Here is a 26,285-nt window from a genome sequence, read left to right as displayed (position 1 = left end):
GGAGAGTTTAGAGATCATGGAAGGAGGGGCTGGCCACTTAGGAAGAATATAAGGCTGTTGTCAGAGGATGTAGGGAGGCAACTAGGAAAGCTAAGGCCTTCTTAGAGTTAAAACTGGTGAGAGGGGTCAAGGACAACAGAAAGAGCTTCTTCAAATACATGGCAGATAAAACTAACACCAGAGGCAATGTAGGCCCACTGATGAATGGGATGGTTGCCCTGGTGACAGAAGATACAGAGAAGGCAGAGTTACTGAATACCGTCTTTGTCTCTGTCCACTCTGCCAGAGGCTGTCCTGAGGAGCCCCGTATCCCTGAGGCTGCAGTGGAAGTCAGGACAATGGAGGAGTTTGCCTTGGTTGATGAGGACTGGGTTAGGGACCAGTTAGGCAATCTGAACATCCATAAATCCATGGGTCCAGATGGGATGCACCCGCGAGTGCTGAGGGAGCTGGCTGAAGTCATTGCTGGACCACTCTCCATCACCTTTGCCAAGTCTTGGGAAACAGGGAGAGGTGCCTGAGGACTGGAGGAAAGCAAATGTCACTCCAGGCTTCAAAAAGGGCAAGAAGGAGGACCCAGGTAACTATAGACCAGTCAGCCTCACCTCCATCCCTGGAAAGGTGGCGGAACACCTTACCCTTGGTGCCATCTCAAGGCATATCAAGGATAAGAGGGTCATTAGGGGCAGTCAACATGGCTTCACCAAGGGGAAGTTGTGCTTGACCAAACTCCTAGCCTTTTATGAAGACATAACAAGGTGGATTGATGATGGCAGAGTGGTGGATGTGGTCTACCTTGATTTCCATAAAGCATTTGACACAGTCTCCCACAGCATCCTTCCTGCTAAACTGAGGAAGTGTGGACTGGATGATCAGGTGGTGAGGTGGACTGTGAACTGGCTGAAGGAAAGAAGCCAGAGAGTCAATGGGGCAGAGTCTAGTTGGAGGCCTGTATCTAGTGGAGTGCCTCAAGGGTCAGTACTGAGACCAGTGCTATTCAATATATTCATCAACGACTTGGATGAGGGAATAGAGTGCACTGTCAGCAAGTTTGCTGATGACACCAAGCTGGGAGGAGTGGCTGACACGCCAGAGGCTGTGCTGCCATCCAGCGAGATCTGGACAGGCTGGAGAGTTGAACAGGGAAAAATTTAATGAAATATAACAAAGGCAAGTGTAGAGTCTTGCATCTGGGCAGGAACAACCCCAGCTTCCAGTATAAGTTGGGGAACGACCTGTTAGTGTAGGGGAAAGGGCCCTGGGGGTCCTGGTGGACAGCAGGATGACCATGAGCCAGCACTGTGCCCTCGTGGCCAAGAAGGCCAATGGCATCCTGGGGTGTATTAGAAGGGGGGTGGTTAGTAGGTCGAGAGAGGTTCTCCTTCCCCTCTACTCTGCCCTGGTGAGACCGCATCTGGAATATTGTGTCCAGTTCTGGGCCCCTCAGTTCCAGAAGGACAGGGAACTGCTGGAGAGAGTCCAGCGCAGGGCCACAAAGATGATGAAGGGAGTGGAGCATCTCCCGTATGAGGAAAGGCTGAGGGAGCTGGGTCTCTTTAGCTTGGAGAAGAGGAGACTGAGGGGTGACCTCATTAATGTTTATAAATATGTAAAGGGTGAGTGTCACAAGGATGGAGCCAGGCTCTTCTTGGTGACAACCAATGATAAGACAAGGGGCAATGGCTACAAACTGGAATGCAGGAGGTTCCACTTAAATATGAGAAGAAACTTCTTCTCACTGAGGGTGACGGAACACTGGAACAGGCTTCCCAGGGAGGTTGTGGAGTCTCCTTCTCTGGAGACATTCAAAACCCACCTGGACACCTTCCTGTGTAACCTCATCTGGGTGTTCCTGCTCCGGCGGGGGGATTGGACTAGGTGATTTTTTGAGGTCCCTTCCAATCCCTAATATTCTGTGATTCTGTGATTTTGTGATTCTGTGAATTACCATGCATGAAAGGACCATAGATCCAGGAGGGACAACCAGGGAAAATGGCCAGGGAAAAGCCAGGTCATGTTTTTTCGTAGGATGTTGTGGATTCATGCTCCCATTCAACAGCCATCTCACCTGCTAGTGAGTCTGATGCTGTATGTTCCAGCCAAGATCCTCCATAATGGATTCTTGTTGTCAAGTCAGACTGCTCTAACAAATGCTGCTCTGTGCTGTATCTGCTCTTTTTTTTCAGGCAGAGCCTATCCGCTTCTCTCTCCTTGCATGTATCACAGGCTCACCTTTAACAGCCTTCCACAGGTCCACATGGTCCCACTGATTTTCCATAACCCTCCTCAGCAGCTGCAAGTGTCTGGGTTTGCTTAAATGATAAACATGATGACTATCTCAAGCCTTCCAGGCTTTCAGGAAATAGAGGCATTTCCTGCTGGACACTACTTCAGCATCCCACTTTTCAGCAGGTCCATTGATGGCTTCCTCATCTCCAGTCCTGCAGAAAATCAAGCCTTGCAGTGCCATTAGTTTTCTGGCTATGGTCCAGCAAAGCTGAACTGCAAGAAGTTTTTCAACTTTACATTTAATCCATTACATATACTTTTTCCTAGATTTGTCCTCTTGGTTTACCATCACTGAACATATATTTTGCCTTCTTGCTTCATTAGTAGTTTTTGGTGTCCAACTGCATTCTGAGGTAATTCCTTCTTTCTGCTTTCCTGTCCAAACTCTTCTCCAAGAATGAGGTAAGTACAGTACTAGCCAGCTCATGCCTGAGCTGACAGTGAGTCAGCTGGGTGACTGAGTTGCTCAATGGAGACGCTCTTGTGTCCTGCACCAGAAATGGCCTCATTTCCTGGTGGAAATGCTCTGCCATGGAGATGTTCATTTTTTTGCTCTGGGTTCTGCAAAAACAGGTTAGAAAGAGGCATCCCACATACTATGCAATTCACAGTGGAAAGGGAGCAGAAGGAATAAACCTGTTGCCTCTTACTGAATTTCTGAGGGGAAATTGCCTAGCCATATACAGCCTGGGGCAGAGACAGGCACTATTTCTACCTCTGGAGTCTTGGCACAATATTTTACTGAGATGGCTGTATTTTCCTCTTCATTTTGATTGTTCCTTGTATTTATTGACTGGGTCTCCAGATTAGAGGCAGGACCAGAAGGGAAGGCATGGGATGATACAGTGACCGGACCGCTGCATCATATCACGCAGTGGCCTCATGGATGGCCACTGAGCCCCAGGAGAGTGGCATGGAGCAGGACCACAGCCACAGCCCTTCCCAGCACATCACTCCACCGCTGGCTGTGGGGCAAATCCAACCACAAATGGGTAGAAGACAGTTGGGGGAGAGGGAGGAGGTAGAAGCCCACCCAGTCTGGTGGTGGCTCATGTAGCTTTATTGATGAACCATTCTTTGATGAATGACTGGATCTGCTTTTTTTTCATTGCATGCTTGACTTGCATGCAGTGTAAACTAATGAAATCATGGTTTTCTTTATTAAAATCACACGTATGTCACTGTTAGTTCAGAGCAAACAACATGGTTTCATAGTAAATTTATACACTGGGTAATTTTTTTTCTGCTCTTAATGAAAAACACACGGTTTTGTTTGGACTGTCTCCAGACTTTTCAGTTATGGAGTTACTCACTGAAGGTGGAAGCATGTGGGAGGTTGCTTTAAGCAACATTACTAGCAAAGCCACTTACTCTGAATGTTGGCTGCTCTTTTACTTTATTTGGATGAAGAATAGTATTTTCAAAAGCGTTTGAGCTACTTAGCAGTCCATGGCCTACACCAGAAAAATTTCACTGCTGCATGCTGGACTGGATGTGATGTTTTTCCTTCAATGGCTGCACCTTCACACAGTAATACAAGGCACTGGAATAAAGGTGCCTTTTACTACTGCAGTTTCTTTTGGTTCCTGAACCAGAATAACCTGGACGGGAATGGGCAATGGCAGACTAGTACAGATATACTGATGCAAGTGGAATCATGACTCTTTCATTGTACTCAGCAAAATGAATGCAGCCACATTTGTGAGTGACCTAGGAAACTTAGAAAGAAAAGTCCTTTTGACTTTCAGCCAAAGTATTCTACCAAAACTTCGTGTTTCTACAGCTATGCAAATGCTCTGAGGAAATGCTAGCCTTACAAGTAAAGGTACAGAGCACAACATAACAAAAAAAAAAAAATCTGTCCTACAAAGGCTTTCTTTTATATCGCTTTTATCCCACTCTGCACTGGAAAATGGGTAAAAAAAGCAGGCACTTGAATTTTGCGTAGATGACTTGGATGTTTTTTTTTATACCACTGCCTGGTGTCTGCTCACTAATAAAACATCTAGCTTGGCTACAGCTGTGCTGCAGGAAATTTACAAAACGCTATTCAAATGCTGAAGAGAAAGAAAACCCCAAGCCCTGTTGCAACGTGTGGAATGCAAGCATCCTGCTGGTAGTATCTGCTGCAGGATGGATTCTCCTACCATAGCTCAACTTCCCGGCCAGGCAATGCAAGCCAGAAATGCCCACTGACTGGGAGCCACTGGGGAGGCAGAGGGGCCATCAGGCTGTCATTTTTTCCACACTCCTAGGAGGATCCCCTCATATCAACCAAATCGTATATGTTCTTTGACATGTCCTTCTTAGCTCCATTGTAGCTGTAGAGCACAAGTTCAAGCCAGTGCTGAGGAGCCCATCTCAAGTCCATTGTGGAGCACTGCGACTGACATCTCCTGACAGTAACCCTTAAAGCCTCGGCCCAGACAAAATTTATATCCTTGCTCTCTGGGCCAGGTCTGCAATCATTATAATCTGCATTATGGGTTCGTTGTAGCTGTATAATTCCTTCCAGCCCAATTTAGTGGTGTTCTGTTGCATTCCAACAGAGATTTCTCCTCTTTACAAGATGCTACAGGCAGGGAAGAAGGCAGTCCAGCCTGGCTTACATCATATCACTACTTGCAAACATTTCCCTCTTGCAACATGGCCATGGGGCTCACACGTGGCTGCTGCTCCCGGCAAGGCTCCCCAGGTGCAGCTGCCCGCCTGGGATGGTTTCTCCCCACTGGAGACACATGGAGGTACCCCCTCCCCTCCACAGCCCATTTGGTCCCTGCCTCCCTCTGCACCGCTGCAGCCATGGCAGGGCAGAACCTGGAGGCGTGAACAAAAACCTCCCTGACTGCATCCCATTCCCTGAGCTCACTGGGCACAGGTCAGACTCAGAAGCTGTTGAGAAGAATTTTCATGTGCAATCCTTCTACAGCAGCTAGGTTTACACGGTTTGTTTAAAAAAGTAAGCTGTCATCTACGGATGGTGATAAAAAAAAAAACAAAACCAAAAAAACCCACAGCACATCATTTGTCCCTTTACAGTTGCTCTTTGTGCAGCTCTTACTCAGATTCAGGGTGAGTTCTGCTTAGAAAAAAAATAAAGTAAGGATGCCCCATGTCTGTCAGTTTTCTGCACAGAAATCTGAAACAATAATGAAAAAATACACACGTTTAAGTGAAAGTCTTCTAATCCTGCAAGTTTTCATGGAGTTTGTCTAAGCAAAAGTGTTGCCTGTCTCGCAATTGTGTTTTATTTCTGCACTTAGAATAAGTCATTAAACATGACTGGTGTTCCCGGACCAAAATAGACATCACTGCACAGACACCAAGCATGTGTCCAGCTGATGAGAAAAGAGGTCTGATAGTCAAGAGCCCCAGTTCCTGCATTACTTTCCTGTGCACTCTCTCTGGTAGATCAGATGTGGATGACTCATGCTTTTAAGCACATGAACTGAAAAGCAGGATTTCCACTTTACGGGAAATTTACAGGTTGGTGTTTTGTTTTTTTTTTTTTCTTTCTTAGCGCTGCCTTCTGTTTTTGAGGAATGATAATCCACAAGGAAGATGGGTGCTTCTGAACCGCTGGCACCTGCTGTTTGCAGCTTGGTCCCCTGCTGCCATGGGTCTGCAGGAGCTTGATGCGGTCATGCCCAGATGTCCCAGCCCAGCCATCCCTTCCCCAGCACAAGGCTGCCCTCCCTTGCCGACATGTGCCAAATAGCTGCCAGCCCACCTGCACGAGTCCCTACGACCTGGGGATCTCAGAATCCTCCCCCAAAATGTGGAAGCTGTCTTTCTCCTGGCTGAGGGAAGAGAGAACAGGCACATCAGGTTGCTCTTTCTTGGATTGGTGCCATCACTGTCCCTGCAGGTGAGTGCACGACCCATTGGCCAGCACCACAAAAAGTCTCAGATTTAGGCTGGGCCCCTGTGTGCCGGGTACTTTATACCCCCAGAGGAATGTTGCCACCTGGACATCTGAGGTAAAATATTAATAAGTGATGTGGGAAGGGGAAAAGAGCCATGAGTAAAAGTAATGCCAAGAACCAGACTTCTGCAGATGTCTGCAGCAACAGTTTCACTCTTCATTTCCTCAGGCATGGGCTGGAAACCTTCCTTCTCCTTTTTCCTCCTCCTCCTTTTCTTCCTCCTCAGTGTGCTGGCCACCTCTAAAATGAGTGGTTGGCACTGCCCTGCTTGGGATCCAGGAGCCCACCCGGCATTGCTGACACCAGTGGGTCAGTGCAAGCCTGTGCTGGCCAGAGCTGGACCATTCCTGAGCCCTTTGACAGACCCTCTCCTCCTGCGCATGTCCCAAGTCGAGCACTCCTCGTGCCACCACTGTCACTGCTGGGGGTAGCAGGGCCACTGACTGGAGAGTGTGCAGCTCTGAACAGCAGGAGAAAGGGCAGATGATCTGAAGACTAAACAACAGCTGACCCCTAAGCATGTTCGTACGAAGATGTAGGAATGATGTTTCAAAAATAAAAGAAAGGTCAGTCATTTTCAAATCCTTAACCCAGTCCAGCCCTGGAAAGTCTTGTTTGCCTGATGTGCCTCTTTAATAAATGCCACAGGGGCAGCCAGCTTGCCTGCAGCATATTGCATGAGCTGTAACGACGTATATACGATAATGGCATCTCCCCTGACACGAGAATTTCTAAACAAAATAATTGACACTTGCTCACATCTAGTTGTGCCTCAAAATCAGACCTCGCTGTGAGCAAATAGGAGATGGGGTCTGGAAGGCAATAGCAGCTGGACTAGCTCAAACCAGGCACATTTTTGAGTAACTCCCTTGAACTAAGGAGTGTTTACATATTTTGAAAAAGCAAGATTGCAAAGAGACACTTGAGGACAAGAAGAATGTACAAACTTCAAAATCTGTGGCAGAACAAGCATTAAAATACCCAGATATCATGAACCCTGGAAAAACAGAGAAGTGAAAAAAAAATAACCTACGTGAGTCCTTGAAGCATCCTTCAATCTTTTGGTGGTAAAACACCATTTATATAAAAGAGGTTTAATTTTGTGTAGAGCGTGGGTGGGAGATGGGAAGGCTTCTCCTTGTTTCACTTGGCCTTTTGAGCTCTTAAATGAAACACACCTAAAACAACAAAGTCTTCCATCAGACCAAAAAAAAAAAAAAAAAAAGTAATGCCATGGAAAGAGCATTATTCTTTCAAGGAGAAAAAACCCCACAACCCAAAATCTTTTCCTGAACTTTCCAGAAAGCCTTTGAAAGGATCATAAACCAAATCCTGCACAGAAGGTAGGGGGTTCTCTCCCATGTTGTTCCTCCCTCTCTGTAATTTTTCACTTCTGTGCTCTCCATGTATTGTATTTATTTCCCACCTCATCCCCCAGGGAATTACAAAGAAATCGCAGCTGTGGTGGAAAGAACCTGACATTTACCTTGCAGCTTGATTCAGAGACTGTTTACTACCTGGAGGAGGCACAGAGGAAAGCAACACAAATGAGGAACTGGAAGGGCTCTTCAGAGGGGCGGCAAGACAGTCCAGCAAGAGGTTGAGCATGCAACAACTAGAGGAGGGAGCAGCAGATCCATAGCCACGTGAAGGTTAAGCAGTTAAGAAAAGGAAAGCTTTAAACAGAGAAGCTGTGTATGCCCCATCCCTGGCAGTGTTCAAGGCCAGGCTGGACCGGGCTTTGTGCAACCTGGTCTGGTGGAAGATGTCTCTGCCCATGGCAGGGGGGTTGGATCGAGATGATCTTTCAGGTTCCTTCCAACCCAAACCATTCTGTGGCTCTATGAAAAGTGGAAGAGGCGGTTTTGCGTGTGCTCTTGCTGGGAGCAGCTCATCTGCAGCAGTCCTGTCCTCCCAGTCACACCTGGCCTGAAGAGGCAGATTTCAGAAGGCGCAGAGCAGGATGGGGGGGGGGCTGGCCCATGTGATGCTCAGGAGTGTGCCACGGGCTCTGGGCATCGTCATCGCAAATGTGCTCTCCCAGCTCCTGCTCTGCACGCTGCCTACTGCGGGCTGGGGCTGCGTCCTGCATCGCTGCACGCGTTGTGTATTTAATGTTAACAGATCGCCATATAAACAGTCTGACTTTGCCAGCAAATGCTGATCCTGGGCTTAAAACAAAAAATCCCAGAGGCATTGCAGTGCATTTTCACAAGGCGTGATTTATTTAGCAATTGTGTATTTTGGCTTTCTGCTCGTTACGTCCAGCAATCAAGCTCTATGGGGCTGCTTTACATTACACATGCCATGTCATAGAAAGACCAGCACCAGGGCATTAGTCATGAATCACCAGGGCTTAGGGAAAGGAAAGAAATAAAACTTTTCCTTTTTCATATTTTTGTACTTACTAATGCCTCAAGTGATTAGTACTGCACTTTTACCTTAGGAACGCCAACTTTATTTTCTGTTATTTTGCTGAAGCAGATGCTTGGTTTCTCTCAGTGTATAAGTGATTAGCTCCTCTTAACAAAAGGGAGTTAATCAACCCTCTACCTAAGACCTCTAGTCTTCAAAATGTGAAATAGGAATTAGCATAAAAATAGAATCCTAAACCAGCTACGCTCAAACAGCATTGAAATAATGCCCACCCCCCCCCTTTTTTTTTTTTTCCCCAGCTCTTCCTAAGGCTTTGCAAGTCTCTTTGTGGATACATTAGTTTCTACATATAAACCTATCAGCTTTGGTTTAGTCAATGTATGACATTCTTTGGTCAAATCGAAACTGGGGACATATTCTAGGACAAACGTGTCCATGCACAGTAAAGAAGGAAAGGAAGAGGAAGGTAAAAGGGAGAGGGGCATAAGTAGAAGGAAGAGGGAGAAATGAAATAGGAGAGAGAGCGAAAAGAAGCAGGAGGTTTGTTTTCTCTGTGCAGGAAAACATTTCTGTGGAGCAACAAGAAGAGGCCTGAGGTTAAAAGGTGCAAATGTGGATTTGAAGGAAGGTAGACAGGTAGGAATGAGGAACAGAATTGATTATTGACTGATTTACATGAAATAACCCACCTGTGTTTCAGCACTATTCTATCTCCTGGAACAGACCAGCTCTTTCTTTCACACAGACACACTTTTTGAATAATTCCACTCCACATCTAAAGTAGCAGCTCTCCCCACAAAGGGTATTTCTTGCATACTCCATATTACACATGCTAAATACTTTATTGTACTAGATACAACCTCTAAACGTTTACAGTAAGTGCACTTACAAGCAAAACTGTTTGCCAAACCTCACTGGCTCTCTCCATACTTGCGAGTTATAAACATGGTTTTGTTTAAAAAGGAAAACAAATGATCAGATTCCTGAGTCTCCCACATACACTTCTGGTTATCAGAAATTTATCACAGGCAAATGGGAACATTTCATGGAGGCTCTTGTGAAAATGCTGGCAGCTTATCAGTGGGTTGAATTTCCATATACCACAGATGACAGTAGCATTGTTTCATATCCTTATTTTGTTTGTGTGTTGGTTTTTTTAAATTTTCTTTTGTTTTGTTTTTTTATCTCAACCTCTTATTTTCTCCTTGATAGACTTAGAAAACTGGAGCTGGGTGAATAACTTCTTGGAAACTCCTCTAAGTGAAGAAAATGGGAGGAAAGGGCACTTTTTCTTGAGAAGGCATGGCCGGACAGGTGTGAGAGTTAATACTGCTTAAGCTATCTATCTATTTGAAGAGGCCTTTCCAATCAAATGGTAAAGCCTGGGCGACTCAGCTGAGCAAATAGGATTGCTGTTGCATAGCCCCTCCATCCAGACATCAGTGTACAGCACAGCCTGATTGCTAACAGCAAGAACCGACTGGAAAGGACATAACAAGTAACCCTGCAGTTGCAAATTGCTCAACAGGAAAGCCCTTTAGAGGACCAGAAAGGAAAAGCCTGCATTCGAGTTATGTTACTTCTGCAGCAGGTGGGGAAGAGCCAGTCCGCTCTAGGCTGACCTCTGACAGCTCCATCCTCATGGTCAGGAGCGACCCAAAGGAACGACAGGAACAAGCAGGATGGGGTCACAGCTCGGCACGGGGTGGGGACAATGTCCTGGAGAAATGCCTTTGCCATGTCTTGTTTGCATCACCTCGATTCACTGTGATTGAAAGACAGACTATGGGTGTTTGCATCAAAGCCTCTCCATCTGGTGATGTCGTCTTTAATCTCACTTGGAGAGAAAAATCTGCTGGGTGGGCTTCTATTTCTTTCACAGAAAAAGCAGTATGGTTTTAGTCCATGGACACCTACTGCAGCAAGGACAGAGGTGGTGGTGGCAGCATTGCAGTCAGAAACACCAGCTGGCTTTACAGCAGTTAAGCCCGGTATCTGGTAGCATACTTCTCGGGCAACATAGAGGTCACAAGAAGCTACAAAACCTGCCTCAGAAGCAGAGCCCGCTTGAGTTTTCCATAAGAGATTGCCTCTGGTACCCAGACTGGCCATGGCTCCCCTGCCGACCACCACAGAGGTACACACAAAAAGACATACTCCTCCGAGTGATCTGAAAAGTTTCATCTCAGTGCAATGCGATACCAGGAGAAATTTATGCTGATACTGAAAAGTTACTTTGGAGGGGAAGCAGAACTAAGGTACTGGATATAAAAATATGTCCTTTCCTCTTTGACACCTGAGTTACCAAGGCTTAGTTTGCACCATGAACATAGCATGCCTGCCCTTTCTTTTTCACTAAGTGACCTATGCCAAGACTTCCCTGCCAGCTTCTTTAAGCAGTGCCACAGCTGTGACTAGCTGGTAAAGACAGAGTTATAAAAGCAATGGTGGATTTTGGGGCAACTATTTAAAAATACTTGTTGTTGGTGCACTATGGACAGACAGGTGTGCTTGTTTTTAGGAATTGCTGAAAAAGCTCTTAGTTGATCTGCCCTTTCTCCTTGTGCAAGCTATCTGCCCAGCTTTGAGCACCCCCGTTAGCAGCCAGTCTGAAGCTACCACAAGATCTCAGAGAACATGGAGCAAAAAAGGGGTTGACAAGAAATGCAATGCATGTCAAACACAGAATGTATTTTCAACTTCTCACGTAAGTGCTGTGATTAACAGCTCTGTGGTCCAATGGGTCACCCAGCCTCTTAAATATGGCAGCAACAGGGAGGTAAAATTCAATTTAATAATCCTTCATTCAAAGGCAATCTTTTTGCTCAGTTTTCAGACTTGAGCTGTCACTGAAAAAGCAAAGTAGGAAAAACATTTTCTTTGGCCTGCAAATGTTTTCAACAACCATATACTTTTTAATGCACAACTCCCCACCACTACAATTGCTGAAACAAACATCACTGCATTCGAACTTCAAGAGGATTTACTTGGACCAGAGGCAGCCAGCAACAGAAGAATTTTAATGACTGTGGAAGGATCGTTGGTATTTTAAGAAGTCTTCTAGAACCGTTTGAAGGATTTGAGATAAGTAAAAATAAGTGGAGCAATTTTTTTTCCCTAAGTACTTTGCACCATGTTTTCACATAGCAGAAGTGAGTTCTACAACTGCACAATTCAGCTGCAAAATCTGAACAGAGAAGCAAAAGTTAAAAAAAATCTAAGATGAAACCAAGTGGCATGGGAACCACTCTAAAGAAGAGAGCAAATGAATTCCTCTATTCCGTTTTCTGCTTTTTATTCTCTTTGCTGACAGCAGCTTTAATTTTATTAGTTTGCAAAGAAACACTCAATCCACAGATCAGATTTCTCAAGGATATAGGGAGATCATGTCAACAAAACAAAGCACTAATTAAATTTTTAAACAGCAGCCATATGCTTAGTGAGTTCCTCTAGCAGAATTGTACAAGGAACATTTGCCTCCTGTTGCCTTTGATCTAAACCATTCCACTTCACCTTTTAGAAGAGAAACCCATCTGCTGCCAGAAGTGCTCCCAGATTAATCTACCCCATGACTGAAATTTAACTGCTGTTAAGACTTCCAAAGGTCCAGCTTCTTGAATTGTCAAATGCCTCCTTTGAGAAGGGCTGATGGATGTACCTGGGCAGCAACTGTCACCCCTTGCCACTACAACGAGAAAAGCCTCCTTGGGCATCTATCTTCACAAGGGGCCTCTGGACTCACCTGTGTGTCATGAACGATCGCATCCCTGGTTTAAAATTATTTACTCACGGCTTCTCCAAAACCACCACACTTTGAGCATATTAAACTAGGGTGAATGATTCACTGCTATTTCTTAACATCATCCTCCCACCCTATCCAGCAGAGATTCAATAAAGAGGATGCAAACAGCAGTAAAAAGGACACTTAGAAAGGGCAACCCCCCAAAGAAACAGGGTGTCTATGATGTCCTTCTTTCATGGGGACATTGGGGACAGGAAAAGCTCTCCCTGGATCCAGGGAAGAAAACAACTCCGAGCATTCTTGAGAAAAGGAAATTGTTTTTCAGTTAGGTGTCCCGGGTCTTTGGAGGCATGCTAACCCTCTCCTTTCTTCTGCTTACCTGCACTAGCTCAAACATTGCACAGGCACTAACAAGAATTTCTGAGTGGATTGGCAAGCAGATGCTTTTAAATGACAAAGTTCATACAGCCTGTTCTTCTCTTTCTCAGCCCAGTTATGTGGATAAAAACCAAATCAGCCTTTACATTCACTTGCTCTCGAACACAGTCAGAAAAAAGAGCTGTTTTGTCAAAAACAAGTATGACATTCATTAGCTTGGTCAACTGGCAGATAATGTTGTATTTATCCTCCCTGCCCACTCCATCTTTCACAGTGTCCACACAACTTTGGCTTGACTGTATAGGTGAATTTCAGTTTTACTGAAAGCAGTGGCAAAGCTTTTACTTTATTCAGTCGAGACAGGTTTTGGTCAGTTGCTGCTCTTCCCTCCCTCAGCAAGGAACTGCCTTTCCCAAGCAATTTTATGCTTGGAAACATAAGATCCAAGCATCTTTTCCAACACTTTACTTTTTGCTGGGCTGACCCTCTCTCCTCTGTTTCTTCCCTGCCCAAATGGGAGAATATTGTCCTTTATGTTACATTCCAGTATGGTACACTGAAAGATATAACTCTGATTTTTTGTTGTTGTGGTTGTTTTTGTTGTTAGAGAGGCAAATTATGATGAGGAAAATGGCCCCATTTACTGTTGATATATTTTACATTGTTAGGAGAACACACAGTTTCCCAGAAAGAGGTCCCAAGTTTTTTTATCAGCAAGATCCCATCTTTGGTCACATTTACCCCTACCAGGAGTTTTGATTAATGTCACAAATTCTCAGTAACCAAGATTCACGCAAGTGGCATTTCTCTTTGAAACAACTATATATGAAAAGTCCATCTCTTAGCTTAGCTATTCATAACAATGTGTGTGTGTGGCTACTATATGTAGCACAGTCCAGTCATTTGGAATAGGCAACTACCCATGTTCTCTTGATTTCAGAAAATAAAATTGTACCTTGGTTCTCAGTAACCCTCTGCTTTTGAAATGAAAGAAATTAAAAGATACCATACAAGAATGTACACTCTTTTTTTTTTTCCACATTAACAATCCCTTTGCTTTCTGCCATGAACAAAAACAACCATTCCAATGCCATAAATACCTGTTTTTACATCTTCCAACCTGACTTTAGCCCTTTAAGAGCCTTAGGGATATGTCCTACTTTAAGAACTTGTCCATGAAAAAGCTTGGGACCCATCACACGTTACACATTTATTTCATAGTGGAGTTCAAAGAAGAATGTTAAATACCTTGTGACTAGAGTATTGTTTATTTCTTAATCTAAACAAACACTGGAACACAGTCTATACTTTTCTACTTTCCTGCAGACTTTACAATGAGCTTTTTTTTTCATAATTAAAACAATCTGCATACACACAGAACATGCATGCTTTCTAACATCAGTATTGAAGGTAAGAAGAGTTGGTTTCCATCATTTTCCTGTTGCCTGTATTAGAAAAAAATACTTTTGTTTTTACTGTAGTTATGGCAGTGTGGCTAAGGTTACAAAGACTAGAGCACAGTTTTACTCCCTGCACAGAAAATGTTCATCACAAGCATGCTGATGGTGATAAATATTACATGTCTATTAAACGATAGGCATACTTTTATCCCCTTTACTCCCTTTTTAAAAAGACTAAGTGGCTACATGTAAATGCAGTGAAGCAGGTATAAGGTTAATTAATCAGAGTTTTTTCAGACTGGCACCAAGACGCAGCGAAGTCCAACAAAGTCCCAGCGAGGCCTCCCATGGGCCTCCGATGACCTCCACCACAAGGCATCTGCCTTCTACTTTTTGAAAGTAGAAATCAAAGGCCTTGCGGCACGGCCAGTCCTGCGGACGGGGCGGACCGCACCAGTGCGTCGAGCCCTCCCTGGCAAAGAAGCGCTTGTAGTCCATTAGTGTTTGAGAAAACCTTGTGAGTGGGTTACCTCCCCTGGGGCCACATGCCCACCCCATGCTGCGGTGTCGCCCGCTGCTCTTCGTCGGCCAGGCGGCTGGCCGCGGCTCTTACACCACCGAGTGGTCGTTGCTGTGGACGCCGGCCAAGATGGTGTGGTTGAGCGAGGATGCCGAGCGGTCCGAGCCTTCGGTGGGGCCGTTGGCGCTCTCGCTGCGCTGGCAGCAGAGGATCTGCTTGAAGGTGGCGCTCATCTCCTTGTCCCGGTAGGAGTAGATGATGGGGTTCATGGCGGAGTTGAACTCTGCCAGGAGCAGGAAGAATTTTTCATAGGCCAGGACATTGCACTGGGGACAGCAAACATCAAGGAGCAGCAAGACTAATCCTGGGGTCCAGCAGATTATGAAAGCACCTAGGAAGAGAAAAAGGGGACAAAACACAACAAAACCCACAAATATACTAATGCGGCATTACTCTTCAAAACACTATGAGAACCATCCAACTGGAAGCAGCAATGGTTAATTTTCCTCTTTCAGGACTATGGTTCCCACACTATTTCTTCACTGACCTGATGAGAGGGACGCCTTTCAAAGACCTGTAAATGGCTATGGGCAGCACATCAAAAGAGCAAGGCATTCCCCACCACACTCACCATCTGAAACTCTGCTTGGCAAATACATTTGCATTTAAAGTCGATAATGAGGAACATTTTTTCCCTTCAGCTAGAGACCTCTGACTAATCAATCTCTTGATCAGGACAAACAATGCTGCAATTTACTTCTCAAACTAATAACAACAAAGAAAACCTTTCTGCGAGTGCTGTGACTGAAGAATCAGCAATACAAAAAGAGTGGTGCAGACAGCAATTCTCAAGAAAAAGAAAGCCTGGGTCTTGTTAATCCATTTCAGCCCCATTATGTAATGGAAAGTCCTAAACACACATCCTTCTTGCACTGAAATGCTGTCCTTCAACAGATCTACTTCTTTTCTTAGGGCTCTATTCAACAGAAATTCAGAGGCTCCTCAGGCTTCAATAGTGTAAACGCCAAAGAGCCTTACTCTGATTAAAATGCTTCCCCCTCCTTTCTCTGTTGTGCAAAGCTCTGAGGGGAATAAAGCCCAGAACAAAATTCAGAGTTCAGTGCAGAAACTAAATCAAATATCTTGCACTTTATTGGGAGTACTGAGTTAAGTGAAGATGCTGACTCCTTGCAAGGTTAAAGAGGTTTTAGATATAAGCACTGCTGGGGAAGCCCTCACACACTGATCATGTCAGAATGAAGATGGTGCTCCTGAGATCTTCCAGGCTGACATGCTTGACTGAGGTGTAAACCAAGGTCTTATCATCAGCGGGCAGGCTTAGTGCAGGCAGCAGCAATAAGGGCTTCCCAGTGCTACCTGGTGAGCACTGTTCTCAAACAAGCTATCCTGTCACTGTGGTATTTAGTTGTTAACATACTGCATCTGCTTTTTCTACAGTGATCGTAGAATCATGGAATCATAGAATAGTTTGGGTTGGAAGGGACCTTCAAAGTTCATCTAGTCCAACTCCCTGCAATGAGCAGGGACATCTTCAACTAGATCAGGTTGTTCAGAGCCCCGTCCAGCCTGGCCTTGAATGTCTCCAGGGATGGGGCATCTACCACCTCTCGGGGCAACCTGCACCGGTATTTTACCACCCTCAATACTGGTCTCTGCAGGTCCAGCAGCTGAGTACAGTCAGTCTCTGCAGCACGCAGACTTTTTGCCATGCTTGCCAAGAAGGTGCCAGCTATTTTCAGCTTGCGCAGTGGTGGCTGTAAGCTGTGCAGACACCTTTCTTTTTGGATAACCAAACCCACCTAGACGAAACAGAAGAAAATTGTCTGAAGGACTTTGCAAACACACAGGGTGTGCCAGGCTACAGACACTGGTTGCCAACCAGGGAACCAAACACAGGATTTCTACGTAACCAGAAAGCATTCCTAAACTGAGCTTGCTTGCAACTGGTGGTGCCACAGTGCTACTTAATGCCTATCACTTTGCCAACCAACAAAGCTTGCAAAGAGAAAGAGGCTGGGAGGCGAGCTGCCAGCTTCCAGTACAAAGCACTGACGTCTTTGGCCAAATTACTTTGTCAGGGGCTGGCAGAAATTTTACAGTGTAGGAATGAAACTTTCCCACGCTGAGGTGGCATCAAACACATGAATCCACTTCATAGCTTTTGTCTGCAGCTCTTTTGGATTCCAGCAGCCCTGGAAAAGACTACTTGAAACCCATGCAAAGGACTATGATCTTTTGTCCCTTCCTTGTACCTGTTCCCAGAAGAGTAAAAAACTGTGTCTCTTTATTTGTCTGTGTTGATACAGAGAGGCTGCCCTCTGCGCAGAGCAGCTCTGCTGAGCTGGTTTCTGCAGAAACCAAGCCAATCTTTCAAGTTGCTGAAACTGTGTGTGTTATGTTTAACCTCCTAGCTAGTGAGGAAGCACTGGACTTTGTTCCAGCTTAAGCATGTATTTTCTTCATTACAGGCTGCCTCGAGAGAACAACATCAGAGACGGGAACACTGCAAGTCATGGGATGTACAGTCAAGGACAAAAGACGATGACAGCATCCTCACCAGGCCTGTAGCAGAAAAGTCCAATGTGGGAACAATGGAGCTGACAGGAAAGCTCTCATAGTGTTGTTCAAAGTTGCAATTGAAAGCTTCCAATTTTTCCAACTTTTTTTTTTTTTCCCAAATCCGTTGTTGAGAAACTAAATATACCAAACAGAACATTCTGTTGCTATTATTTTTGGGTATGTTAAAAACAACAACAAGCAGCAGGTAAGGCAGGTAGGCATTTACCCTTGAGAAAGCCCTGAAGTCCTTGACTAAAGTCCACATGCAGCCCACTGCACTGAACACTGAAGCTGGGTAGAGTTTCTGAGCCTCTCTGGGCTCCCCAGTATCTCAGATAGGTCTAGTAACCTATATGCTGAGGCTTGGTGTGGTTGCACTCAAGAAAAAGTAGACTGCATCTGAGCTAGCAGCTAAATGCTCTGTGCATCTCATGCTACACCAAAAAAAAAAAAATTAAAACAAAGGGTGGCCTTCTTACTCAGCTCTGCAAGAGAATGAGAGTCATAACTCTGCAAGTTGTCACGCTGTTGCTCATGCCAGGCCTGGACTGAAGTCACTGCCATGCTGGCAGCCAGGCCGCTGAGAGGAGAAGAAACACACACTGTCCAGCTCCAGACCCGCTTGGGTAAGGTGGGCTTTTGGCTGCCCTGGCCCCAAGCTGCAGACCAGCCTGGATTTCAAGCCTGTTTCCTTCACGCGGCAGCGATGGCTGCAGAGGAGCACCCAGGATCCCACCTTTGTGCAAACAGGGACAGCTTGAAGCTTCTGAACAGAGGGCTCATTTGTTACTGCGAAGTAACAGCCATTGATGCCAGTCTCATTGGGTCTAGTGGGTTTTATTTTACTGTAGCCCCTGGGATTTTCCTAGCCAAACTTCCCACCATGCTAATGGCTCCTGTGGCTGATTAAGTGCTTGCAAATGGTGACACAAACAAAGCCTCGGGTTTTCTCACTTGTTATTTAACTGTCAGTACCCTGGAAAACGCTGGAAAGCAACACACACAGTGAGGCCATGTTTGAGTTAGGTACAATGAAAGGAACATAAAAATGTCAGGCTCCTGTTACTTTAGATTCCAGAAACATCGTATATTAAACATAGAATTCTTTCCCTGGAAGGAAAAAAAAAGCTTGACATTTATTTTTTCTGCTTCTTACTTGGAAAATCCGTCAATGTAAAGTGATACTAAGCTAAAAGTCGAGCTTAAGTTCTGCCCTTTCTAGAAATGTTGTGCATTGATTACACCAAGAATGAAGATCTAAAAATATCACATCCAATGAAACAAGATCCAAAAGCTTCCTGCTGCCATATACTGAAAAGCCTTAATCGTACACCAAAATCTTGATATACTTTTCTGCTCAAGAACAGAACTGAGAGCAGCCCAAACTATAGTGTAAGTAACTTCCAAGTGCATTTTACAAACTCAGTCAAACCCACCTTACAATGACACACAGAGAAGATCTATTGCATTCAGTGAATCAAATCTGCTCATCTTTGTGGATATATCATTGCCATGCAATGGCAGTATGAGAGCCCAACATGCAGGAATAAAATTGCAGATGATATGTTCTTGGGTGGCTGAAGACCACTGTTGCCGGGACAGTTATCGCCTTGGGGTGACACCTCCAATCCTGGCAGTCCTTAGAGGTGCTAGCACCACACAAAGCTGACTGAGTCATTCAATTGCAGCAGGAGGAACAGCCCTGTGGTGCATGGCCAAGGTCTGCAGGTCTGGCAAGAGAGGGCTGGGTGAGGAAGAAATGCCCATCAGGCTGAGTCGCAAATGGCTGGCCATGAGACAGGAAAGTTGGAGGGAACTGGAGAAATGGCACTGCTTCTTTCAAAAAGATTTAGGGAGACAAGAGTGTTGCGAGTGTGCGCTTGCAGCCCGGAAGGCCAATCGTATCTTGGGCTGCATCAAAAGCAGCGTGGCCGGAAGGTGGAAGGAGGTGATTCTGCCCCTCTGCTCCGCTCTGGTGAGACCCCACCTGGAGTCCTGTGTCCAGCTCTGGAGCCCTCGGTACAGGACAGACATGGACCTGTTGGAGAGGGGCCAGAGGAGCCACCAAGGTGATCAGAGGGCTGGAGCAGCTCTGCTGCGAGGACAGGCTGAGAGAGTTGGGGTTGTTCAGCCTGGAGAAGAGAAGGGTCCAGGGAGACCTTATTGTGGCCTTTCAGTACTTAAAAGGGTCTATAAGAAAGATGGAGACAGACTTTTTAGCAGGGCCTGTTACGACAGGACAAGGGGTAATGGTTTTAAACTAAAGGAGGAGAGATTCAGGCTAGACACAAGGAAGAAATTTTTTACACTGAGGGTGGTAAAACACTGGCCCGGGTTGGCCAGAGAGGTGGTGGATGCCCCATCCCTGGAGACATCCCAGGCCAGGCTGGACGGGGCTCTGAGCAACCTGAGCTGGGTGAAGATGTCCCTGCTCGTGGCAGGGGGGTTGGACTAGTTGAGCTTTGAAGGTCCCTTCCAACCCAAACTATTCTATGATTCTATGATTCCATTAAGAATGGAAGGGTCCCTATAGGCTGAGAAGCACCTTTTACAGCAGGAAATCCGAGTTACAACAAAGCAGTCATGGCACTTATCTCATTTTCTGTTGCTAAGTGCTACCTCCCACCCAGGGCTGAAACTCCAGCTCCTCGTCTGTCTTGCGGCACTGTGACAGAAGCTCACAGGGGACTTTCCAATGATCATGATTTAACTACATCACATCTGTCCTGAAATCTTGCCTGGTGCACCAGTGCAGATTTTATTTTTATGACAGTTGGGTGCTTGAAAACTCCTGGGTAAGCGTGGCATGGCCTCACAGCCAGATTTGATTGCAAGAGAGTAAAAACTGTTGTGGGCAGTACACATATGAAGCCAACCATGATAAATCACACAAAAAGGAGTGACTCGAACTCAAAAAAACAGCAGCAGAAAAGAAACAAGCTAAATGAGAATAAACACTGACAAACTAGTCACTCATTACTACGTCCTTGGTCCTCTCAGGAATGTTTGCAAAATCAATGCAACGAACTGCAGATATTACAGAAAGATAAATCAGGAAAAAAGGATAAGATAGAAACAGCTTCTTAGAAAACAGAAACATTGATTTAAGGCTGCACTTGAATGACAGATCACCTCTGTGCTACTGTAGTCAAGCGTGCCTGGTGGTTTAGTTTATCACTATGCACTGACCATTTGGGATGACTTTTTTTCCTGCTGATGGAGACTGTCCTAAATGCCTGCATTTACAAAATCCTGGTAAGAACCAAAGCAAGTAAGAACCCCCATTCTGAGAAGAAGACATATCCAGAGGATCTGACAGAGTGGAAAAAAGATTGATGAGAGGGGAAAAATATTGTCAGTCTGTCTTGCAGAGCTTTCTTTTGTATTTCAAAGACAGATACTGCACAGATCCAAATCCAGGCTCAGAGAACTGACTTGCAAGAGACTGTCCCTCTATATGCATGGCAAGAGCATTTGGTCCAGCTTTATCCTAGGGCTGCAGATTAAATCATTTTATTGCTGCTGCAGATATCTGGAAAGAGAGCCTTGTTTTAGCAGGACATTGAGTAACTGCAGTATGCTTTTGTGTTAGGCTTTGCTCTGGGGAGGATGCAAGAATCTCACAAACAACATGCTGGTGGCACGCTGGCACCCAGCTCCTGGGGACCGCCTGGGGACAGACTTGGCAGGGGGTAGCACCCTGAGGTTCAGCTGACACCCCCCTTCCAGCAGCCCCCTGGGGCCACGGTGCCTCCACGCTACCCTGGGGCCAGGCAGCAGGTCAAAGATGAAATTCAGCCTCCAACAGCCAGCCTGGACATCAAGGACCCACACATGGCCACCTCCCAGTGACCAGACTAGACGACTACTCATGAAACATCTTTGGTTAGCAGGAGAAACACTTCCTAAGCAGGACTTTTTTTTTTTTTTTTACTTTTGCCTTGGACAGCATAAGTCTGCTTTTATTCCATGAACCTTTACTTTCCTTTAACTCGCAACACAAAATAAAAGAAGTGCCTCTGCTCCTGCCAAGTAACACACCACTGTCTCTTGGAGGCTCTGACAGGATGCAGCTCTTGTCAATGTGCACCTATTCGGAAACACCTCTTTTCTCCTGCTTAACCACGTTGTGTCCCTTTTGTATGCCCCTTCCACCAGTCTTGGGCGTTGACCCTGACTTCATTGTTTTCTGGCATGGCTTCACACTCACCCTGCAAATTCCTCATACAGAGAAGTCCATATGTAGGGGAAAAATATGGAAAGGGTCCCTTTTAGGGAGTGAGAGAAAGGGGAAAAAGGATCTTGCTTGTGTTTGCAGTTTTGTTAAGATTACAGAAAGAGGATAAGGCACCACCGTATCAAAGACAGAAAAGACTCACTCCAGCTGAACTGCAGGGACATTTACATTCTGCCACTGTTGCCCAGCTCCCCGTGTCCACCTGCTGTCCTCTCCAAATCCCCTCTGGTTGCCAGTGGCACTCGTGATGGGCGGCTACACCATCTCTTCCACTGGGACAATGGTGACTGAGAGAGGAAAGAACACTAAGCATCATTGCCAGTTACCAACAGGGAGAAGGTCTTGCTGCACTTTCTGCAGGGTGAAAGCAGTGCTCTGGGAAGATGATTTGTTTTATTTAACAAAACCATAGCCAGAAAGGGCTAGAGAAATGCCTGGCGTTTTCCACATCCCAATACAATCCCACCCTCAGCAGGGAAAGTCACTTGCTATGCTAGCTGAGAAGCAACCTCATCAGCTGCAACACGACCACACTTCCTTCATCCCCGGGCTATCTGTAAGCTGTATCAATAACCCTCCTTATCACATTGCAAATTATCTTGTGCATACCATGAACAGAGATAAGTACTGCATGAAACAGCACTTACTTACAGCTCTGTATTGTTTTCTCCAGATACGAATTACTAGAGAATGAAATCTGAAATGAATGCTGAATTATTATATATGCAAAAGATCCATGAAGATCATTTATCACTCTGTAAATGTACGGAGTGCAGGAGTAATTCTTCTAATTGTAGTCTGACATAATTTTCCCTAATTTTGCCAAAACATTACTACAATACATCTTTTAGTTCTTGATGGATGAAAACACAGTTGTTGCTGTTTTTTGTAGTTTCTGCTGGAAATAGTCATCATTGGGGTAAGGTTTGCTTCCACCCATGGAATTTTATGTGAAAAAATAAAATGTGACTACCACATATGGACCAGATTAAGAAATGTAAAATAATCCTATGCTCAGTTGAGCAAATTCTTCAGAACTTCAGATATACAAGGCTTGCCTCTGCATCCACACACTCCAAAAGGCTCAGGGAGGATGACAGTGAGAGACAGTCCTTGAAAAATACCCCAGGCAGAGGAGAGCGGCATACAGCATGCCAGTAAGAATAGTCTTGTTGAAAAGAGTGCTATCAAAACCTCTTCCTTTATTTAAGGTGTCTTTATTTAACGAAGGTGTATGAATTTTGAATGAATGAGAGATCCATAGCACATTCCTTCAGCAGTTTTTGACTGAGTGCAAAATGCTGCTTTCTGTGATATATATCTGGGAGACTTTGATACAATGGCCCCTTTGGGTTTCAAGCCAAACATTTCTCTGGTGGGACTGTGTGAAAGAAAGGGGATATCTCCCTAAGTGTAAATAGGAAATGAGAAACAAAGCAAAACTAAATAAAACCTACATTCATATTCATACAGCAGTATCTTATGTGTACTTCTCATAAGATGATTTGGAGCAAGAGGACACAAGTAAGTAAGAGAAAATACACAACTAGGGAAAGGTATGAGCTATCAGCTTGTCTTTCACAACATTATATGTGCCCCATCCCTCTGAACACCCATTCCAGTCTCCCATGAGCTGAACAGCTCTGAACATGCAGATTATAGATAAAATCTTGACCTCGGTTTTTCCCAGTTATCTGAACTTGTGCTGGTTTAGATGACACCAAGTTAATTTTCTCCATGCAGTTAGACTGTTTTCTTCTTAGTAGCTAGCACAGCCTTTTGTTTCGGATTTAGTATGCGAATGATGTGATAAAGTGCTGGGATTCTCAGGCACTGCCCGTGAAGAACTAACTTATTTATTTCCAGTAACTAAGTGTTTTGGACTTAATACGAAAAGAATGTAAGAACACACTGATAACTTCGTTGTTACCAAGGAGACCAAGGACTTCTTTCAACTTTGCAGCTGCAAAGCAGCTGGGAGGGGGCACAGACAGGATAGAACCTGGATTGACATCCAGGTTGATCAATGACATATTCCTTACCATTAGTGTCATGCTCCTTATATAACTGAAGTCAGCTTTGCTGGTTCATTAGTTCCATTGGAATTGGGCCTTCTGCTGTTTTGCAGTTAGCCTTTGGCCTGTTTGCCTTATGCTTTTTTACTCTCCCACTGGGATCAGCTGTTCAGGACTGAGGTGCTCTCCTTTCCAGGACTGGCTGTTCAGCATGATTGGAGTTCATGAGTAATTGCTTGAATATCACTTATTTCATTATATATATATATTTATATGTAAAAATATTTTTATTATTTTAATTGTCTTATTAAACTGTTTTTATCTCAATCCATGAGTTTCTCCCTTCATTTTGGGTCTCCCCTCTATCCCACTCAGGGGATGGGAGGGAATGAGTGAGCCGCTATCGTGGTCTTTGTTGCTAGCTGGGGTTAAACTACAACAGAGCTCCACATGAAAAGCTGACAGGTTCGCCATATTTTTCAGTCTACGGCACCCATGGTTTGCAAAGGGATTTAACAATAAACTGTTTCTGCTAGTACTGCATCCATTCACTCATTTCCTACATTTTCCACAGCTATATGTACACACACATTCCAACCTCTTCTTGAATCTTGTTTTGGGATTTTCAGTTGTTGAATTTGGTCAAACTTGGCACAAAATAATGGCTGGATCATGTAGGAACACAGAAATCATGTCTTGCTCCAAAACTTATTTCCCCTTCCCAGAAGGAATATACTATGTGTCTGCTTCAAACATCTGTCTTCACCTTTGAGCTCCTGTGCACAGAATTAATACAGTGTTTAAGGCATGGCTGTCTTTGTCAACCAATCACCCCATCTCTGAGGAACTTGGCTACTTCCGTCTTGAAGCATTTATCTGGTTTAAAACATGCTAATGACTTAACATGAAAGCTTCCTTCCAGTACTCTAGCTGGCCTAGGAGGACCAGCACACCCTGCCCCCAAAGAGTGAAGTTCCAGTGTATGTTACCATCACCTCATTAGGAGCCTTAATATTTAGTATTTTACCTGTTCAGCCCTTTAATCCTCATCACCTTATTTATTTTCAGAAAAAATAAAATAAAGTAAAAAACTCTTCTTAAATGGACATACAGTCTTGACCACACGTAATACTTCTGCTGGCATAAAGACTCCTTTGCTACAGACTGGCCTCTGTTCTCCTTATTGTCTTCCAATGCTCACATCACCATGTTGCTCCTGACAATTTATCATTTAGATACGCACCCTTACAAATTCCTCAGTGAAATCTTTAGGTCAAAGTCCTCCTTTTAAACTAGACGCACTTTTGCATCTATACCTGCTGACTGCAGGGCCAGCTGAAGATACACCTGATCCACCGTGGTATTTCACAGGGTGCTGACAACAACCATCAGCCAACAATCCCACTAGCACCGCTAGCCACCTGAGCACCATCTCTGAGCATAGAGATGCTCAGACAGAAAATGCCTGTGGTTGGTGGGGCTGCAACTATAGCCATCATGCTGTCACATTCCTCAGGGTGGTCAATGCCTTTATTTTTCTCTTATTTCTTTGGGCTGCAGGTCCAGACCAGAGGTAATGAAGAGGAGGTTTTTCTCAGTAGGACTCACAAATGGCAGCTGTGGGAATCTTCATGAGCTTGCTCTCTGCAGCACTTTGCCTTGCTGCCCCTGAGTGCTTGCTGTCAAGTGCTGGAGGCAGGGTGCGCTGACATGGCCTCCAGCCTTTTCTTCTGGAGGTCCTGTCTGCTGGGTGTCTTCCCACCTGGGCCCTGGGTGGCCTTTCCACAGAGCCTGGAACCAGCTGTGGATGTTTCAGATACCACGTGGGTCTCTAAGCCCTTGAGTATCTTTGTAATATCTGAAGCTTTTGAAGTTTGAAACACCAACAGGCAGAAAAGCCTGGGGAGGATCGATAACAAACCAAAACAAACTGAGAAGAAAATGAAACATGGTCAAGAGCAAGCTGTCAAAACTGACGGTTTTATTTCATGGGTGCTTAATGAACTCTAGCCCAGGTTAACTCTTGCTTGGTGTCATTCTCTGTCTGCTGCGTGCAGTCCTGTAAAATGGGTTTGCTAGTCTCTGGCCAGCTGATCCAGCCACCCTCGTGTATTCCTTGGCTGACATTTCTGAAGAAGAAATCAAGCGCTAATGCAAATGGAGGAGACCAGGACTGTTTTTCAACTGACATCTGCAAACCAAAGGTGTTAAAATACCTCGTTTCAAACATATGCTTGTCATGGTTTTAAAGGTCAACTTGCAAAGATGGCATGTGCCATCCACTTTCCAAAAAGAAAACCAAAAGCTTGAGCTCATGGCAATTTCTTGGCATCCATTTGATTCTCTCAGCATCCATTTGAATCTCTCAAATCAAAAGGTTGTTAAGGAAAAGTGGAATTCACCACTGATCTAGTGACTGCAGGAGAGAGACCGGTACTCTCCCTACTGCCACCCTCAAAATATGAAAGCATTTTATCTATAAAAAGCATTTTAAACAAAAACAGGAAGTCATTAAATGCCAACAGTCAGGGTTCCAACTGATTTCTAAATTCATAAAGATATGTGAAGCTAATCTCTGAATAAAAGCCTGGCGGTTGCCAAAGCAATCTGAGTATTTGTCTCTGTGTAAAAACAAACAGTAGTCCCTGTGGACTTTTGCTGTTGCCAAAACTCAGGCAAACAGAGAACATTTTGGTGTCTTTTTCAACTTTCAGGCATTCTAGACAAGCCTTGATGCTGTTTTATGGACACAAATGCTCCTACAGTTTCAAATCAGCGGTGGTAGCTTGGCTGCAAAAGGAGCACAAAATCCCAGCTGACAA

At 44.9% G+C, this 26,285-nt stretch overlaps 1 protein-coding gene across 9 annotated transcripts in view; it reads right to left on the bottom strand.

Moving 5' to 3' along the window:
• Positions 1-11,906: 11,906 nt before the first annotated feature.
• LPAR1 (lysophosphatidic acid receptor 1) overlaps positions 11,907-26,285 on the bottom strand; it is a 75,152-nt gene continuing 60,773 nt past the window's right edge. For all 9 annotated transcript variants that reach the window (XM_065655470.1, XM_065655468.1, XM_065655473.1 and 6 more), the window contains one exon: positions 11,907-15,022. In XM_065655470.1, the coding sequence (XP_065511542.1) occupies positions 14,721-15,022 (302 nt within the window). In that variant the 3' untranslated portion in view covers positions 11,907-14,720. The remainder of the gene's footprint in view (positions 15,023-26,285) is intronic.

Source organism: Caloenas nicobarica, chromosome Z (genome assembly GCF_036013445.1).
Source record: "Caloenas nicobarica isolate bCalNic1 chromosome Z, bCalNic1.hap1, whole genome shotgun sequence".
NCBI classification, from domain to species: Eukaryota; Metazoa; Chordata; class Aves; order Columbiformes; family Columbidae; genus Caloenas; species Caloenas nicobarica.
This window is presented reverse-complemented; position numbering and strand designations above follow the sequence as displayed.